The sequence below is a fragment of the Saccostrea echinata genome, unplaced genomic scaffold (assembly GCF_033153115.1).
Source record: "Saccostrea echinata isolate AGI-Se365-2 ecotype Australia unplaced genomic scaffold, CSIRO_AGI_Sech_v1 ptg000002l, whole genome shotgun sequence".
Classification (NCBI taxonomy): Eukaryota; Metazoa; Mollusca; class Bivalvia; order Ostreida; family Ostreidae; genus Saccostrea; species Saccostrea echinata.
In genome coordinates this window covers 30,208,630-30,229,136 of record NW_026889751.1, presented here as the reverse complement: position 1 = coordinate 30,229,136, position 20,507 = coordinate 30,208,630, and the positions used below count along the sequence as shown (strand labels likewise).

Below are 20,507 nucleotides of genomic sequence, written 5' to 3'. Positions count from 1 at the left end.
GTCCGGTGCTCAGGTGCTAGGTGCTACTGATACAAGCTAATTGGTTCTAAGTTCCATCATTACTGGTGCTAACTCGGTGTCAGCTAGGTGCAAGGTCTCTGCTAAAATATACTTGGTCTAATCTCTGAACATAAATTCTCAAAGTGACTCGGTGTAAGGTGCAAGTGCAACGACTATCTAAACTTAATTCCATGTATGTTCAAACTAAAGTCCACAACCCTAAATTTATAACTTCTGGTCAAAGAATAAAGTAATCTATGTCATTAAAATGAAAAGTATGCCATGCAATTTCCATAAATCTAAGTTTCTAAATATTCAACATGTTCAATATTACTTCAAACTTGTTAAATTTTTCTTACTGCGCTATAACTTAAAACTATTTTAAAATATCTTTACTTTAGAAAGCTTTCTTATATAAAATAATACCCTAGATCAAGGTGCAAGGTGCTGCACAAGGTGGAACTTCAAGCGGGATTCTGACAAACGCACTTTCAGAATCTTCTCTTTTATACCATGATGCAATGATGCATCATCTACATCATATGTAATTCGTAAAACTTCAAAAACTATTCTTTAATCAATGTACTTGAATTACTTTCTTTACTAATAAAACATCTATAAAACTCATTAATTAATTGCATTTATCACCATATTGTGATAAATGCTTTTAATACCAGTGCAAGAGCGATAACTCGTGCGTTCTTGGTAGTGGTTAAACATTATTGAGACCATGAGTTTTAAATAGAGGACGCAATACAATCAAGCACCTTATGACCCGATTTTCATAGTCTACCGAAAAAGCTAGAAGGGCAGACATGTTGCAAAATTTCATCTCTAGTCTGCACACTTTGGAAGGAAAATGTTTTTACCCACCTTTCAGCAAAATTATTTCCATTTTTGTGCATTATTCTGTTCCAAGGATACGGTTTATAGACACTGTAAGTAATTTATGCGAACAATAACATGATGCCCCTAATTTTGTATAAAGGCTTGAATTTATAATCGTTGCACTTTGTGGTATCTGTGACTGTACATCATGCGCTGATGCTGTGGATAGAATGACATTGAAAGTCCTTATTCTGGGGCATTCATTTATACGCAGATTCGAGAACTTTCTTTGTATCAACTAGTTCTGACCATCGGGTGACGCCGAATTTAACCCTTTCAACGCCAAAGCGACATAAATGTCGTTTACTGTGTCAACGCCAAACCGACAAAAATGTCGTTTTTCAATAAATGTTTTACTTTTTCTTTTATTAACCATATACCTTACGTGTAATTTAAAACAGTAATATCTATATTTTGACACAAATATAGCTCATTATTTTTACATAGGTACTGGTCTAAATATGACGTCATATTTCTTACGTTGAAGTTAAATTATGACGTCAATTTAGGAGTACGCTAGCATTGTAAATAAAGTATGGCGCACTTTCCGTTTGCATTTTTATGGTTCATTGTTGACGGAAAGTTTTACACTTATTTTCCCCGGTGATATATACATTTACATTCTTATATTTTTTTTTCAGAGAGAAAGAGAAAGAGCTCGGTGCACATATATATAAGCATTTTTTTTATTTTATAAGTGGTTTTTTGTTCTGAATAACACCATATAAAATGTTTTAACCATTTTGATTTTAATCCCCAGTTAATCATATTGATATACTCGATTAGACAGGTTCAGGGTGTATAGCGTCGATTTAATTCCAAATGAGTGTTAGTTGGTTGGTTGGGGGGGGGGGGGGGGTTAAGCATGCAGAGATAATTGACAAGCAAAAAAAATCGACGAATGAAAAGGCAACCGCTAATAGTTCAAACTAAGAAAAAGGCCTCATCGTTGTTTGAATATGAATACCGGTAACATGGGATGCTTGAACCTACCTTTAAACATTAAACAATACCAAAGAGGAGGGGAGGGGGCACACAGCTATACTAAATTAACACACTATAAAACAGAGGAGGGGGCACAAAAAAAATCTAAATTTTGCTTAAATAAAAAAAATTGAAATAATGGATTAAATGCATAAAAAAATAGTAGTCCCTGAAAATAATATGGAATTGTTCTGATAAAAGCCAGTTTGAAATGAACTTGCAACTTTTTTAGGAATTGAATACAGCTAAATAGATGTGGACTTTTTCGAAGAGCACTATACTCATAGTTGAAGAAAATAAGAATTAAATCGACAGTGACCTTTTGCTTAAAAATATGTATGAAACAGAACAAACAGTAGATTAATTAGTAGATAAGGCTGTAAAGAAATTATTATTGAACTTCTGATAAATGTTTACAACACCGATTGAAAATAAATCAGTGATGGAAAAAAATGTACTATAACATGTAACAAGTGGTTTTGGATGTCATTCAGAATTATGAAAAAGTTCAAAATCATGAACCAAACACTACTATGGAATCTGTACATTATTGGAAAGATAAAAATAAAATGATGTTTTGAGCAACCCCCCCCCCCCAAAAAAAAACAAAACAAACAAACAAACAAACGAACAAACAAAAGAAAAATGGAGATTCGTGCAAAACTTTAATGACCGTGAAAAATGTAAGGAATCATTTTTTTTTAAGTTGGCTATTGAATTCGTGTATGTAATAATTTAGCCATGTTAAGCATTGAAATCTTGAACGTCAAGTTTCAACTCTGATATCTCGACATCCCAGATATCTCGACTTCCGTTGAATTGTATATGACTTTGAGGAAAAAAGGACATACACACAACTTTCTGCCTTTAAAGAAAAAAAAAACGTTTTTAATCTTGTCCTGTGGTAACAGGCAAAAACACCAGTCATGTTCTGTAATTTCAAGATTCCACTTAGCCTATGCAGAGAGTCGAGTAGAGCGGTAGAGTTTCAAACATTAAATAAATGGATATTGCTTACCTGCATCGCCTAATTCGCCTTATACAAAAAATTATAAATATGTGATGGGCGTATTATTTAATTATTGCTTGAGACATAATTGTATGTACATTTCATTGCATTTAAGTATGAAAAGCTTCAAGATGTCAGATTAGCTGATGTCACGGAGGAAGATGACTGCATAAAACTATATTCAAGTCTTGCAAAATATTCAGTTTCAATTTCAGATTTCGTCAAAATTGTAATGCAGCTGTATTTCACTTTGCTCAGAAAAGTCCAGCTGCGTTAAATATGCATACAGTGTATATAGAAAAGAGCCAAGCGCAGTACAAACATCTCTTTGATCAAACTCTACTTAAAAAAAAATTAATTTTAGAACTTTCCGTAAATCTGAGTTGGAAACCAGACAATAAAATCTCTCGCGAGATTTTTTTTATTCCAGGAACCCAGAAAGATCATTATTTCAGATCAAGCGCAATGCTACAAGGAATTCTGTTTTTCCTAGGATTGAAATTTCGAATTTTAGTAAGCTTAAACATGACACGTGACTAACGGCTATATTTCTATGTCCAGCAGGTGATAGTATGTCTCTGGCAATATGATCGCTAATTTCCAATTCATTCCGACATTAAGACCGCGGAACATTAACTGTCATGGTTTGGAAATATGCAGCTTTCGTCATTTTTACTTATTAGAGTCAAAACATTTGAGCGGGTAATTACATGTATAATAATTTGGCGAAGGCGTCTGAGAATACATGGATTAAAATTCTAGTTCAAAATTCATTTTAAATTCACCTCAGCTACTCTTGTACGCACAGTGTTAGTGATAGATCCAGAAGACAAATAATGCCAATTTCGGAATAGTTTGACATTTATATATAAATCAGAGTTATCTGTCCAATGTTTTTGTTTAAAAGAAATAATAAGAGGACGAACATTTGTTTCCGGAGGGGGGGGGGTAGATCTTAGAAATAAGCAGAAAGTTTTTGAGTTTGGACAGCCCATATCAGTGTCGTCTCCATCATCAAATATTTTAGCTGTAACAGATGGAAATGACGTACCTGTAAGCTGTATATTTCCAGTCTTGCCAGTTAACATCGCGCGGTCTTAGAAATCTATTTTAAAGAAACCAATTTCCTTAGTGTTTCATTTGAGATAACAGTTTACGCCCTTTTAAGAAATGATGTATGATTATTGTGTCCAAGTGATAAGCGTCGGGGGCACAGGTTAAAAAAAAAGAAGACAGCTTTTGATATAACCTGATTAACTTGGGAAAAACTAAAAAAATGACTTATAGTTTCAATTTTCATGTATGAAATAAACTTTCACAAAACAATCTTTTGACATCATTATGTGCCTCTTTTTTTATGTTTGTACATGTATTCCATACCTTGGACGTAATTGGTTTGTATGAACAACATGGCCGTAGGAACCCCAAATAATTTTGCCGATATTATAGTGCCCCAACTGAAAATGTATGGTTGCCCACCCTTCCCCCCCCCCCCCCCCCCGAAAAAACAAAAAAAAAAAACAACTGAAATTGCTTCCTACGGCCCTGAATAATAAAAATTATTTAAAAATATTTTATCAACTTATTTCAAAAAAAAACAACAACATCAAATTAAAAAAATCCGTTTGGAAGTAGAAAAACAGACTTTTTTAAAAACTTTTTTTATGAACGGAACAAACTTAACCAAAAAAAAAAACAAAACAAAAAAAAAACAAAACAAAAACAAACAAAACAAAAACAAACAAACAAAACAAAACAAACAAACAACTACCGTATTTTACACATCATGCATCTGAATCAATTTCCCGATAGAATTCATCGGTGATACAGAAAATACTTGGAGCTTTATTATCTTCAGTTAGAGGGGGGAGGGGGGGGGGGGGGGTAACGCGCTTGTGGGTGTGGGTGGGTGGGTTAATTCAGAGGAGCTACAGATTTTCTATTTAGGTTATGGGGGAGCGTCACTGGCTCAAATTCGTGCGCAAGGCACTCGTTACGTAAGATACTTGCATCCAGATGTTGTTTTGTTACAAGCTGTATCAAACGATTTGTGTCGGAGAAACACATCAGTGGAAGACATTTTTCATGAACTTGCGGACTTTGTAATTTAACATGTCCTATTACTTGCAGAATGTAGAGGGAGCAGCATTCTTTCGCCTATCTGGTTTATCATAGGATGGTATTTCTGGCTGATGGGGTCCATTTGAATTATCAGGGAAATAAGGAATATTATAATAATTTGAGAGTTGTTATTGTTTCCTTGATAAAGTCTATCAATAATGGTGGGTACATGTTTGTGCAGCATTTATATTTAGTCTAACGATACATTGTTCAATTTTCATCTGTTTATTTTCAAAATCCACATATGCAGTGGCGATTTAATGCAATCTAATATAATGATGCATATAGCCATATAAATATTATATCATTTAATTTATACATTTATGACACCCCCGTAAAGTTGGGGTTGTTTAATTGGATCCTGTGTATTATTTATTAACAGCTTATTTAAGACTAACCATAAATTTTAGTTTTAGCAGGATTTTACACCCTTATATGGTCGGGGTTTAGTTTTAGCAGGATCTTGCACTCCTATATGGTCGGGTTTGAATTATGGCAGGTTTTGCACTCTTCTATGGTCGGGGTTTACTCAAGCAATCCTGCACCCCTATATGAACTTGCGGACTTTGTAATTTAACATGTCCTATTACTTGCAGAATGTAGAGGGAGCAGCATTCTTCTATGGTCGGGGTTTACTCAAGCAATCCTGCACCCCTATATGAACTTGCGGACTTTGTAATTTAACATGTCCTATTACTTGCAGAATGTAGAGGGAGCAGCATTCTTTCGCCTATCTGGTTTATCATAGGATGGTATTTCTGGCAGATGGGGTCCATTTGAATTATCAGGGAAATAAGGAATATTATAATAATTTGAGAGTTGTTATTGTTTCCTTGATAAAGTCTATCAATAATGGTGGGTACATGTTTGTGCAGCATTTATATTTAGTCTAACGATACATTGTTCAATTTTCATCTGTTTATTTTCAAAATCCACATATGCAGTGGCGATTTAATGCAATCTAATATAATGATGCATATAGCCATATAAATATTATATCATTTAATTTATACATTTATGACACCCCCGTAAAGTTGGGGTTGTTTAATTGGATCCTGTGTATTATTTATTAACAGCTTATTTAAGACTAACCATAAATTTTAGTTTTAGCAGGATTTTACACCCTTATATGGTCGGGGTTTAGTTTTAGCAGGATCTTGCACTCCTATATGGTCGGGTTTGAATTATGGCAGGTTTTGCACTCTTCTATGGTCGGGGTTTACTCAAGCAATCCTGCACCCCTATATGGTCGGGGTTGAATTTTAGCAGGACCCTGCACCCCTATATGGTCGGGGTTTACTTAAGCAATATCCTGCACTCCTATATGGTCGGGGTTTAATTCTAGCAGGATTTTGCATATGTATGGTTGAAGTTTACTTAAACAGTATCCTGCACCCCTATATGGTCGGGGTTTAATTTTAGCAGGATTTTTCACCCCTATATGGTCGGGGCTGAAGTCAAACAAGATGTTGCACCCCTATATGGTCGGGGTTGAATTCAGACAAGATGTTGTACCCCTATATGGTCGGGGTTTTATTTCAAAGGATTTATTCCCCTAATATTGGGTTTGTTTAACTGAATATATTGCATAAAATGAACAAGATACATATATTCCAATAGTGTTGAGATTTCTAGAGGTTTCTTATCTATAGAATTGTCAATGATATAGATATTTTTGGAAGTCTACATATATAATCACCTCGCATTTATAGAGCAGAATTTAAAATATAAACAGAAATGATATAATTTTAGACACAGTTATAATACACTCCACTGTCATTTATTCTTATCCGGTGAAGTATCATAATTGCAAATAAATGTAGCTGTAAGGTTAGCTAGAATTATATTACCAATATGGATTGGGCATTAAATGAGTTAGATTTTAGAAATATCCAATGATATTAAACTTCATGGAGTGTATATTTAATTAAGAAATTCTATTGGTGCCTTCATTGGTCTTTAAGAGCTATGAAATATTTTTATTGATAATGTTATTACATAGTGTATATTACATAGATGATTTTTTTTATTTTTACAGGAAAATTGGGAGACACTATTTGTAAACATATGCTAGATATTTTGCACTAGGTTTGTGTTGAACGTGGAATATCTAATGACAAGACAACTCTCATCAGGTTTGACTCTAAGGGATAGAATGGAGACAGTTATATCTATGCTTATGTTTTACCTCAAGATACATTGACTGAGCTATGTAACAATCCCAGGATAGGTGTCTAGAATGCTAAACACAAATTAAGTAAAAATAACTAAAAATAAAGTAGATGAAGTTATGTAGCTGATTTTCGTAATCGAATATCCGCCTCCCAGCCAAGAGGGATAACTCTTTAAAAAAAAAAAAAAAAAAAAAGATCATTTAATCAAAAAAGACTCAAATTAAGCTTGAAATTCAATCTTTTCGTGCAACAATTTTTATTCACGCAACTCAAGTTCTTCGTAGTCTAGAAACTGGGAAAGTTGACATTTGTGTCCCATAAAAGTATTTAAAAATCTTTAGATAAATCGAATTCCTTCAAGCTTGCTTTGTTAACCATGATATGAAATTTGAAGTGATATATTTGATGTCTTCCAACGATAGCACATGCCTTTTACACTACAGGTATGTGTTATATAATGATTGGAAAAAATATAAGAAAAATGCCATTATGATATGAGTATTAATAACATGCAATTTTTTCCAAATTCCGGGATACCTATAAATGTTTATTCAGGTACCTTTGGCTAACAACAGGATATTATTACATACTGACAAGCAATCGGTCGTGCAAATAGTCAATTCTGCTAAAGTCAGACTATTGGTTAGAAACTTGTAATTAATATCATTTATTTCACTATTATATTTAAGCAGTGTTCATTAGTTAGTTATTATATCAAATTAAATTGCAGATTCTATTTTACATTGACAGTGGCTTCATTTTTGGGCTTTGGGTCCTCGTGCATCTCAGGTCAATATTGGAAACGATAAGTTTCAATAATTGATTCACACCTTTTCAACAATGTCACATTGGCATCATTAAGCTAGATGGATGAACAAATCATTAACAATAGAGTCTGAACTTGGTACACCTAGCCATGGCCAATTTTTGGTACATTTCAATGGTAATCCCCTAACGACTAACGTGTTATTAGTTATCAAACCCTAATTGCAATACTATTCATTTCTGTAACATAAACAAATACTGTTTTAGATCACACTCTTTTCAGCAGCAGTATTATAGGGCATTCCTGAACAAATTATTAAACAATTGGGCGGGTGGAATCCATAACTATACATGCCTCAAACATTGGTGTGAGATTTGTATAATTAAAATATTATAGCTCAATTTCAATTTTGGCTTAAACGTATTATACATCTATCCATATAAAAATTTTAGTTTTTGTAGATTGTGTGTAGTCTGGGATATGGCATTCATAGGATACTGAGCTACCCAAAGTGACATCATTGGTCCTTGAGGAAAAAGCCCTCGATTTGATTTTTTTTAAAAAAAAAAAAAAATGGGTTTGGAGTCAGGGAAATTAGATTGAAGGAATTTGACTCTTTGATTTAGAATAAATTTAAATGCACTTGGGTGGTACATTAAGGTTTCAAGGACCGGGGCACCTCGCCTGGATCATTATTGTTTCATAGTATGGAATGTTCCTGCTTATGCTGCAAGTTATTAGTCCGAAGTATGTCAATTATTTGGTCCGATATAAGTTTAATCCAAGATGAGTCTTGATTTATTAAATGGAACAACTAATAAGTGTCTATTATACATGAACACTTATAAAATTTAAAATTTAAAGGTCAGGTGGGTGACATGGAATGAATTAAAAATTAAAATGTATACACCAAACACGTTAGTGGCGGGTGAACTTGTATAGACAAGTTCATTTGGCAGAATTCGGGGATTACCACGAATGAGGAATTCTCTCATGTCTGGCTCAAAACTCTGGGTAATCTATCCTCAGTACTGGGGAGGATTAATTTGGGGTTACCTCAGCGGTACCTGAGGGACCAGCTTGATCTTTGTGGGTACCAAAGGCAAGTTTTGGGGCCTACCCCTGGGGGTATTATCCCCATGTTGTTGTTGTATTCCAGGGGAGGCAGGTATAGAGTTAGGGCCCGAGTCAGAACTTGAATTCATTCATTTGATGTGGCACTCACTCTTGTTGGTACCAAGAGGTCTGTTCCCACCACAGTCACCTGTGGGGGCGCTATCGCGCCAAGGATCTAGGGAGGTCATCCCGGTAGGCAGGTAGTGATTCCCTGGGTTCCGCCGGGGTATTTGCATCTATGTATAAATAGATTGTGACAAATAGTCGCCACAAAATGTAATCATTGTTTCACAATAAATGTGTAAAATTAATATTTGTTACTATTCATTGCATCTGGGATTAATTGCATTTATCACCATATTGTGATAAATGCTTTTAATACCAGTGCAAGAGCGATAACTCGTGCGTTCTTGGTAGTGGTTAAACATTATTGAGACCATGAGTTTTAAATAGAGGACGCAATACAATCAAGCACCTTATGACCCGATTTTCATAGTCTACCGAAAAAGCTAGAAGGGCAGACATGTTGCAAAATTTCACCCACCCACCCTTCCCTAAAATATGTGTACAGATTTTTGCTGCTTTCTCTTCTGTAATTTCAGTGACAGAAGCCTATTCTTACATGGAAAGAGATGTGTATGTGGAACAACCTAGCGGTTGTATCATTAGCAAAGAAAGGATGTGGTCATTATGTATATGGTGGGACCATTTGGTGTCAATTGGACATTTTCTGTTGAAATCAATGTAAATGATTCAATACTGAGTTTTATTGGACATTTCTATGGTGTGATACATAATCAGTACTTCAGTGAAATTGGTGATCATTGATGATTATGTGTTTACGTACAGTGTTACTGTACAGTGTTACTTTTAATAAGTATTGTAAGCAAGTATAGCTTGTAAATATATATTGAGAATTTTCTTGCTTTGGGATTATGGTAAAGTTTCTTAAGTCACAATCTGGGATGGGGGCGGCGGAATTCGGGGATTACCACGAATGAGGAATTCTCTCATGTCTGGCTCAAAACTCTGGGTAATCTATCCTCAGTACTGGGGAGGATTAATTTGGGGTTACCTCAGCGGTACCTGAGGGACCAGCTTGATCTTTGTGGGTACCAAAGGCAAGTTTTGGGGCCTACCCCTGGGGGTATTATCCCCATGTTGTTGTTGTATTCCAGGGGAGGCAGGTATAGAGTTAGGGCCCGAGTCAGAACTTGAATTCATTCATTTGATGTGGCACTCACTCTTGTTGGTACCAAGAGGTCTGTTCCCACCACAGTCACCTGTGGGGGCGCTATCGCGCCAAGGATCTAGGGAGGTCATCCCGGTAGGCAGGTAGTGATTCCCTGGGTTCCGCCGGGGTATTTGCATCTATGTATAAATAGATTGTGACAAATAGTCGCCACAAAATGTAATCATTGTTTCACAATAAATGTGTAAAATTAATATTTGTTACTATTCATTGCATCTGGGATTAATCTATAATTATTTTTAATCTAGTCCAGACGTCCTATTTATAAAGTTTTGTATCTGTAAGTGTACATGTATGTCGGCGTATGTAGCAACTTATTCGGAAGTCCGAATTTTCTACCATACTGGTTCTTCAATTAGTGTGTAAAAGCCATTTCCAGTAAGCATCCAACAAAATTATGGTAATAATTCACAAGAAAATTTCTTTTACTTTACTATATCGAAAGACTTTAGAAACATTATGATAATTCTAAGGACACTCTTAAAGTTCATATAGACAACAGTAACTCGTAAAATCAGCATAACAATGGACAACCACCGCACAAAATGTGAACAATCATTCTAAGTTCTCTGTAGAGAAATAACTAAGAAATTTATTTTAAAACAAAATATAAGTTGGCAATGCAGGCACAACACAGGTAATTGACTATGTTTGTATAACTTATGCAAGTTAATTCAGATTTACCTGTATGATCCCAATTGATCATCAACTTAAAAGTGGTCTAAAATACCAACAGTACTGATTCTATAGCCTCCAGGGACTGAGCTGAATGGCAATTAGCATTACTCTCATACATACGAAATTGAAAATTTATGCAAGGTGTATTTTTACTTCTGTGAAATTTTACACGTTTAGATTTTATGGATTTAAAAAGTCTCGTAAAAATCAGTAAAAATTAGCAGAACGTAAAAAATACCCGTTATACAGTACGTATTTGAAATGTACATAAAAATAGTAACAAACTGCATGATTGCATGTTATACATGTAATATTGGCACCTTTTAAATGATAAATATGGAATATTACTGGTTAAACTGAGAACTGACCTTGATTTGATCTGGCAACAAAATGTCAAGGACAGCTTCGTGCATTTTGCTGATTTGTTTACAGATGGACCTAAAACACATGGAGGGCATAGGGGCCTTCACTTCCCACTGAAAAAGAGACAAAACTGAACATTTTATCATGATGTTTATTTACAAAAGAAGCTTTTGCTTTAATTTCAGATGGAAAAGTAAATATGTGAGAAATAGAAATATTTATAAAATGGTCAGATTAAATAGATATATTCATTGTGGATGATCTTTGACCTCTACAGCGATCTTTGACATTAATACTAACCTTTGACAGTTGTTGAGCTATGACCCCCTCCATGACAGTAACAAGTTTGTTTGTTATCTCATTAATGTGGTCACAGTAATCCTGAAAGACCAATGAAACTCTAAACAGTTAGTCTAGAAGTGATAACAAATAAAATATCTGAACAAATGAACAAACAAAAGGCCGAAGGGCCGTAATGCTCACCTGAGTACAATACAACCTGTAAAGGATTCATAGAATGACAATATGGTAGCTAAATAATAAAACAAATTAAAGTAATTGTTATACCCTTATAAATATCTTTCTATATATTTATTACTAATAAAAAGTACAACAAAAGAAATGTTTATTACATCGGTCTAACAATTTCATGGTTGACCGGCCTGCCAGTCCAACATAAGAATTGTAAGAATTGTTAGACCATCACTGCTACGTCACAAGTAATTAATCATTGTTCAATATCAGCGACATGGAAATAGCCAAAGTTTAGAGCTGCAAGAGTTGTTGCTACTAGTATTTGAAAGACAGAGACACGGGAAGAATAAGTTTTTTGATAAATAATTTTTGTAATATAACAATTTTATTATTAAGTTTTTTCTTTCTCAGCTTTTGTTTTATTTATTGATTAAGCCAAAATTTTCCATATAAAGTAATTGATAATACAGTGTGTATTGATTAAAGCTTAAGTGAAGGGCATAACAAAACAGTTATAGACTGGGATTCAGGCAACATATGATTTGTTTGCCTGCGGCCTCGGGCAACATTTTTACCTTCAGGTCCAACAAATCATATGTTGCCCTCATACCTAGTCAATAACTGTATATTGATAGAAATGAAAGAAACGGGACAATTATGAATCAACAAACGGGTTTGTATGGTAATCTACAACAACTCTAAAAGTAGATTTAATTGTCTGTTTCTCTTATCGCTATCTATATTCCCATTTGTCATTATCACCAAAAGAAAAATATACATGTACGTAGCACTTCAACTTGAAACGAGTGTAGTCATAAAATCGAGCATAAACCCATTTATCCAGCCTATCTTGCTCTATTATTAATATTCATAGTACAAAGGATGTATTCACTATTACAAAAGAATTGACCTATAGGAGAGAACGATTTCCCAGAAAAAGTGACATTTAAAAATCAATCTTTATTTTTTGTTTTCTACCGCATATGTCTAAATTTTTCAAATTTGTATTTTACAACTAAAATTTATTATTTACAACTCTACAATAAACCTCCAAAGTTGGCCGAAACACCATTTTGTCCGTTAAAGCGTTGATTTTTGCATGAATTTTGGCCTAGAAGTCCTTCGGGGCAGGCCTGCCCCTAAATAAAATTGTGACATTTTGATAGGTTGGGATGTAAGGAATAATTTAAGATAGGATTTTTTTAGGGGCACCCCTGCCCTAGGGTCAAAATTCACAAAAAACCTACACAAAATAAGGAAACCTGCTTTTTACAATCTGTTTCAAATTTCTACGAGTTATTCTTATAGTCAGAATAGCTCAGTTGATATGTGCACTGACTATTATACCGTGGATATCATCTTTTTAAAGTCGGGGGTTCGAATCCACCTGGTGCCACACTTTTATAGTATTAAATTTTTGCCTTTTCAAAGACTATTTTAAATTTTTTAGAGGCTTGTTTATTTTCCTTCAATTATCTATTCTTTATGCATTCCCATTCTTGATATAAAAAACACTAAAGAGAGATCAAATCGTAACAATCCAATGTACAGTTGTCAGTCAGGCGGAACAAATCTCAGTATAAGCACACTTTCTCCGAGGACAAGAATAACTCACTCTGTGTTACTCGATACAGGTATTCTCGGCAGCATTGAGCTGCCATGAATTTCAATCGTATTTATTCCTTAGAATTTAATCACATTGGTTTTATTCTGTCTGTGCTACTAGTGCTTGTCTGGGTTACATGTAGTATGTTACGCATTGCTTGAATTATTTGAGCTTAATATATTAAGAATAACATACACGTACTTTTGTTTTCAGTCAATGTTCTAAGATCTTAACATCAATTCTCTGTAAGGACCAAAAATGCTTGGCCACGCACTATCGTGGAATTTTATTTTATCACTATAGTATTAGAGAGTGCCCTATATAAAGACTATTGGTGGGTAAATTTTGGACAGTACCTCCTTGGTTTCCATAGCAACTACTTTGAAATATTTTGTTATGGCAAAACTGACATGATTGTCATCACCATGTAAAATAATTCTGTGCTTCCTTAATGTAGGAAAGTTATCAACATAACATGGGTTTCATTTTATAGCTAAGTAATTAAAGTTTCTGTGCATCTAAATTTTATTCAATTTAACCCAAGGTTTTTAATATGATACAGATCAATTTACATGAATTTGTCATAAAAATGAATACAAAGGTGCCTATTTCTTGATATGCATATTAATTTTTGCAGGCAATTGAAACTTACAAAAAAGATATTTTCAGTAAGATCGAGCTTAGATCTAAAAGATGCAAAAAGATTTGAGGTGGGGAAATCAGTTAAAAGTCATATTCCAATCCCCTCAAATAATAACTTTTCCTAAAAATTAACCTAGAGTTATTTCCCTTTGCTGACTCTTTTGCACTGAAGACAAAAAATTAAACTGGTGTTATTTCCCTTTGTTGACTCTCCTGTATTGAAGTCTAAAGAAGTTTATAACAACATGTGGCAAAAACAGACGCCAGAAAAATAAACATGAAACAATAACAGAAAAATGATGTGTTTTTCAACTTTTTAAAATGGAATTCAGGTGTGAATGACAAAGTAAGTCATCAAAAGAAGGAGACACTGCTTTCTCAGCATTCAACTTGATAATGATGTATAGGTCTTTATTAATTATAGATTTTTAAGTCAAATTCACTTTGCGAAATATTGAAACAAATTTCATGAAGTCTGACTTGTATTCCCATCATGTGGGATTCCATGTACTCTCTAAAACCCATGAGAAAAATGCAAGATGCAATTGGAGGAATACAACAAGCAGAAGATACGGCAGTCAGTGGGAATGGTTAGAACAACCCTAGGCACAGGTATAAATTTGAATTTTTTCAAATATTTATTTTGTATAAAAACTACATGTAAGAAGCTTTTTCAATTAAATTGACATAATTTTTAAATTAAATATTTTTTTTATATAATAGACTTCATTGGTCTATATTCAAAGATCACCATGTTAGCAGGACATTCCAGATATACATCTTAGTAATATATTTGCATTATAGGAATTTTTGCTTGCTTCAGAAAGCAACTTCCTTTGGCAAATCATAACTACAAAGTTTATCAAAAGGAGGAGAATGTTATAGAAGATGTAAGTTTGTATGTAATGAAAAATATACACAAGGCAATTTAATATAAAAAAACATATATTTTTGGTAACGTACACAGTGGCGGATCCAGGAATCTTGAAAAGGGGAAGGGACCAGTTTGGTGTCGGGGTAAGGGCTCAAGGCCACACCAAAAAAATTGATTTATTAAATCTGATGTATATTTTGGACACCAAGGGGGGGGGGGGGGGGGGGGGGCAGGGCCCCCTCTAAATCCGCCAATGGTACAGTTTAAAATCTGATTTGGCCAATAAAGTAGTACCGGTAGGTGGTGGGTAAAAATTAGAGATGGTCGACTTAACGGAAACACATAAAAAAAATAGAATAAAATAAAATATGAAGACCAGGTGCTTGAGGATGGGACCCCCTCCCCCGCGTTCCGTACCCCAAGGGTTCTCCCCGACTTTTTTTAAATAAAATATATTTCTATGACACATTCACAAAGTATTACAATTGAAAAATCCAAAATATAATTTAAAACTAACTTTTTATAAAAATTCATACTTTCTGATACTAAAAGTTCTCTTTTAGTATCCAAGAGTATGAATTTTTATAAAAAATAAATAAAACAATGAACTTCATGTGTATAAACTATAAAAGAAGATGGATTAACTGGAACCAGATATTTGAAAACATAAACATATAGATAAATCTATGTCATCTACATTATTATTTTACTATATCTTGTGTATTCATATTTTTTTATTATTTCATGTTTATTCCTAAAAATCTGTATGTAAGCTTTCCAGCCGTGGTGTGTCTGTGTTTGTGTATGTGTTTGTATGTTTGTTTATGTCTAAAGTCAATTAAAAAAAAATTTGTGAATGTGTTATAGAAAAATATTTTATATAAAAAAAGTCGGGGAGAACCCTTGGGGTATGGAACGCAGGGGGGGGGGGGGGGGGGTCCCGTCCCCAAGCACCTGTGATAGGAAGCCTGCTTTTTAAAGAACACATGCAGGAATTGTGAGGCAATTTATTTGGAGGTGTAAATACTAACTACTAGCTTAGTATTATATACATTTTAACAAAAATAGATATGCCTATATACTTGTATTTGTTATCACATGAAAAATGTAGTTGATTTTTAATTAAAGTACATGTGTGTTTTTTATTCCAGGGGAAAAGATGAAGATGATTATTTCAAGTTTCACTTTTCAAACCGATTTAAAATTCTTCTTGACTGGTCAGACACAACACCACATGATGGCCAACCTCTGATGTAAAGAGAAATCATGGAGACATCAAGCCTAGCTGTTTCTATTGTCTACAAAATTGCTTTATAGCAGTTATTTTCTACATTTTGTTTATCTCTAAATACACATTTTGGATAATGTTTAGATGTAGATTCTTGCTTGATTAATAATTTGAAGAAAAAAAACTGTTTTTAAAAGTAACGATAAAATTATACATATACACATGAATATGTGTATGTTTTCTGATTGTAAGAATATACATTAATGGTTTTATTTTTAATGGGGTGTTAATTTATGTCTAAATAATTCTAAATTTCTTTATCCAAATAAAATTGATATCTAAAGATTTGCATCTGGGAACAAGCAAAATTTAAATGGAGGAAATTAACATTAGCTTATCAAATTTCAAACTTGCTAAATTAATATCTACCTACCTATGCATGAAAAAGTAATAATTTATTATTTATTTATTTATTTATTTTTTTTTTTTTTTTTTTTTGGTTGAAAAGTATCATTAGAGTTTTTATCCATTATCTTTTTCCATTTTTTATCTAGTATTTGAAAATGTTGTTTACTGAAATAAGTTCCAGTGAAAAGTTGAATTGCTAATTTTCTTTAGATTTTGAGTTACCTGCCCTTTGTAAAGGATCATAGAGAAACAATTATAATTCATTTAATTTTGTTTTATCTTATTTATTATCTTTAATAATATTTACTTATCATTCCGTTTGTCTTATCTATTCGTGAGAAAAATGTTTGGAAAAGAAATTTTATAAAACAACCAGTGTCTAGTAACATTTTGAATAAAATATTATTTGGCAAAATGCCAATTTTCGAAGTTAAAAATACCAAAAACGAAAAAAATCCCCACTCTACTTTTCATAAAAGTTAACTAATATTATAATGGTGTTTCTAAAATTTCAGGTGATTTTTTCTTGAATTGCCTGCATTTCTTGAAAGACTTCTTGAAATATAGGGTAAAAACGACCATTTTCAAAATGTAAGAATTTGGTCATCTTTGAGCCATCAATTGAAGAATTTGCAGTGACTTGTAGAATTTTTTTTAATTGTGTTATATAGTGCTTCATTTGTTCTATTCATATAATGTATGAATTATCTCAAAATAATAAAGATGATTGAACCACATGAAATCAAGTATATAGCATTTTTATGCTTGAATTGAGAGTAAATGGGGCAAAAATCTATATTAGCCCGTTACCATGGCAACCAAGGTAGTAACCTTAATTTTGAATGTTGATTATGTCATAATGTATGGGCATTAATCACCTGAAAAAGTTTCATGAAAATCGCTCATGGTGTGTGCCACAGCCCTACAGTAAAATTTTAGTCCTTACAGAGAATTGATGTTAAGTTTTGAAACAGTTGGGCTACATATATCAGTAACTGTACTCCCTTGGATTTCATTTAGGCCTATATAATTTGCACACATTAATGGCATGTTTTTATTATATCTACGGAATAGTGTTGTAAAATAAATAGCCTATGCATAAAGAATAGAATTCCAGAGATAGTAGACATTATGTACAATGAGAAGTAAAGAAAAATATCAATTATTACATTTGGAGATAACAAACTCAGAATATCAATGAAAGTGTTCCTCCTACCTCTACTCACTGAAATAAAGATTTATGAAAAACAAACTGTTACGTGTATTCAGCCTCAAGTCATTAACCGGAACGGAAATCAACAAGCTTTTTGTACAGAAAAAAACCAAGCCCGGTCCTATAGGTCAAATCCCTATTTATATAGAAGTGAACCTTTATATACAATGTACATGTATTTTATTTTATATTTAATATATTTATTACTTATAAAATCTACCTTATCATTAAAAACTAATTAATTACTATTCATACTAACAAAATGAAACCCACACTCCCATTTGAGTACAATAGCAATGCAATGCTTTGCCTTGGAAAAGCTCAAATATCCGTCTTCTCAATAATGGAAATTACGAGGTCTCAATGGCGCTATGTAATAAAGTCTATCTAAAAACTTGCCAGAATGACCTTGACAGACCCTTCTGGTTATAAACAAACTCAGTACCAAGTATCATCTTTCAATAATTCTACATTACTAAGTTATAGCCAAAACAAGAATATTATACATTTTTTCTGTCAGTGACCTTGAACTTAACAGAAAGACTTTGGGTCAATATCAAAACACATCTATACTTATAAATTAATAAATTTTGCAAATAAACTCCGAAACGGGTGCACCAGAGTTCTTACTAACACCTCAATGGATACACTAGATACAAGATGATGTCCGTAAACTATATTTAGATTTCACTTGCATAGTCAGTATCGTTCATAAAATTAAAAGTCTACTTTTATTTTCTATAAACAGCCATGAAATAGCAAAAACGTGAGTACGGTGGCGTTTCCGGTTGGCGGATCTAAGATTCTGGCAATTTTTAATGAAACTGAAAACAAGCAATCATTTATTTATTTAATTAAACGTCATCACCTGAATTATTCAATCAAAACTTGATTTAAATGATATAAAAGAAATAAGTTGTGATAACCGATTAAAGAGGGAAATATGCAAATTATTTTCGTCATTCACCGATCTTAATATTGACGGAAGCTTCTAGAACATCATATAGCATCGAGCCCGATGTTAAAAAGAAAAACTAGGCAATTAATTAAAAATAAAACAACTTTTGTATGAATGGTCATTGAAATAATGGTAAATCATTAATAACACTATAAGTTTTGAAAATATTTATATATTGAAAGACTATTTCATGTATGTAGTAGGTTTTTCTAATAAATTTATCGGTAAAATTATAATTATATATATGTATTCCTTACTGAGAGCATCGTGGCAACGAACCAGAAGTACAATTTGTACTTCGTAATAAACTAGCTAACATGGAAAGAGAAAATTAATGAATAAGGTATTGTTCAAATACAATTAAAGCTGTGTAAAATGTTGTGCTTTAATCAATACATTTCAGGGGGTTTTTTCTGAATACAGTCTTTTGTATCAAATACTCGGCCTATTCATAGGGCGTTAAAAACTAATTTTTACAAAGACCCCGTACTTGGGTCTTAGTTTATAAATATGTATGTACCCTATTGATATGTTAAAAAAAAAGTATACTACATATTTTACGTATAAATAAGGTACATACATATTTATAAACCAAGACCCAAGTATTTGTGAATCCCCCCCCCCCCCCCCCCCGAAAAAAAAAATCATGCAGTTTATCAGTAAAATGTGCATATTCGCTGCTTTTATCCTTGATGGAAATGAAATAAGAGCATCTGAAGTACAATGTCCATTACACAGTATAACAGGTTTCACAATAAACGCCAATTAACGAAATTGTTATTTTTCAAGTTTTTACAGAAAGGGATGGGTAGGGGCGGGGGGTGGGGGGGTGGAGACATTCATCTACTACATGCGGGATTTTGAACAAAGTATATCTTCCTGCTATAAGCCTGTAGGCTGTCAGTAGAAACTACAATTATATATTTTCTGTCGTTAGTGGTATAAATTCAATTCCCCGCGCTTGCGCGGGATTTCATCTAGTACACCATAAATAAATGTCATAAATGCCATAAATAAACTTTGTACCAAGGATGGTCCTTCAATAATTCTCCATTATAAAGTTATAGCCCAGAAAAAAACGTTATACTTTTTTCTGCAAGTGATCCTGAACTTATCAGAATGATCTTTGGTCAAGATCATAACTCATCCTCTGATCATGGGCAATCTTTGAACCACTTATGAACTTCTAACGATTCTCCATTACAAAGTTATAGCCTGGACAGGATACCACTGACAGATGGACACACAGACAAGATGATTCTTATATAACCCCTAATAAACAAGCATTCTGAGAGTATTGCATTAGCAATACTAGTCCCCTACCGGCAAGTGTAATCTGGTTCCCGTTAAGAATTGAAAATGCCATAATTCCGTCAAAAATTAATAAAGCGGAACGAAATGCAAACTTGATCTATAACTAATCAAGGTAAAGTCACATACTAAAAATCAGCTCAATATCTACAAGCGTGTAGAAGAAAATTGCGGAAAACCCGTAAAAATTGAAAAGGCCGCAATTCCGTCAAAAATCAATGAAGCGGAACGAAATGCAAACTTGATCTGTAACTCATCAAGATACACTCACATACCAAAAACCAGCTCAATATCTGCAAGCGTTTAGGAAAAAAGTGCGGAAAACCAGGGTGGGACAGACTGACAGACAGACAGAGGGACAGACAGACAGACAGACGGACAGACAGACAGACAGACGGACGGACAGACGGACGGACAGACTCAGAGGAAACCTATAGTCCCC

At 33.5% G+C, this 20,507-nt stretch overlaps 2 protein-coding genes and 1 long non-coding RNA gene across 3 annotated transcripts in view; 2 read left to right on the top strand and 1 right to left on the bottom strand.

Annotated features, from left to right (window-relative positions):
* Window positions 1-20,507, bottom strand: part of LOC133177102 (vacuolar protein sorting-associated protein 54-like) — a 45,405-nt gene that overhangs the window by 5,303 nt on the left and 19,595 nt on the right. The window contains exons 23-24 of the mRNA XM_061312197.1: window positions 11,652-11,732; window positions 11,357-11,464 (exon numbers count right to left, since the gene is read on the bottom strand). Of these exons, the coding sequence (XP_061168181.1) occupies window positions 11,357-11,464; window positions 11,652-11,732 (189 nt within the window). The remainder of the gene's footprint in view (window positions 1-11,356; window positions 11,465-11,651; window positions 11,733-20,507) is intronic.
* LOC133177196 (E3 ubiquitin-protein ligase TRIM71-like) overlaps window positions 1-20,507 on the top strand; it is a 60,037-nt gene that overhangs the window by 35,860 nt on the left and 3,670 nt on the right. The gene's annotated exons all lie outside the window — the stretch shown is intronic.
* Window positions 5,697-10,504, top strand: LOC133177367 (uncharacterized). The gene is made up of 2 exons (XR_009719669.1): window positions 5,697-5,857; window positions 7,041-10,504. It is a non-coding gene; the product is annotated as an uncharacterized LOC133177367 (long non-coding RNA).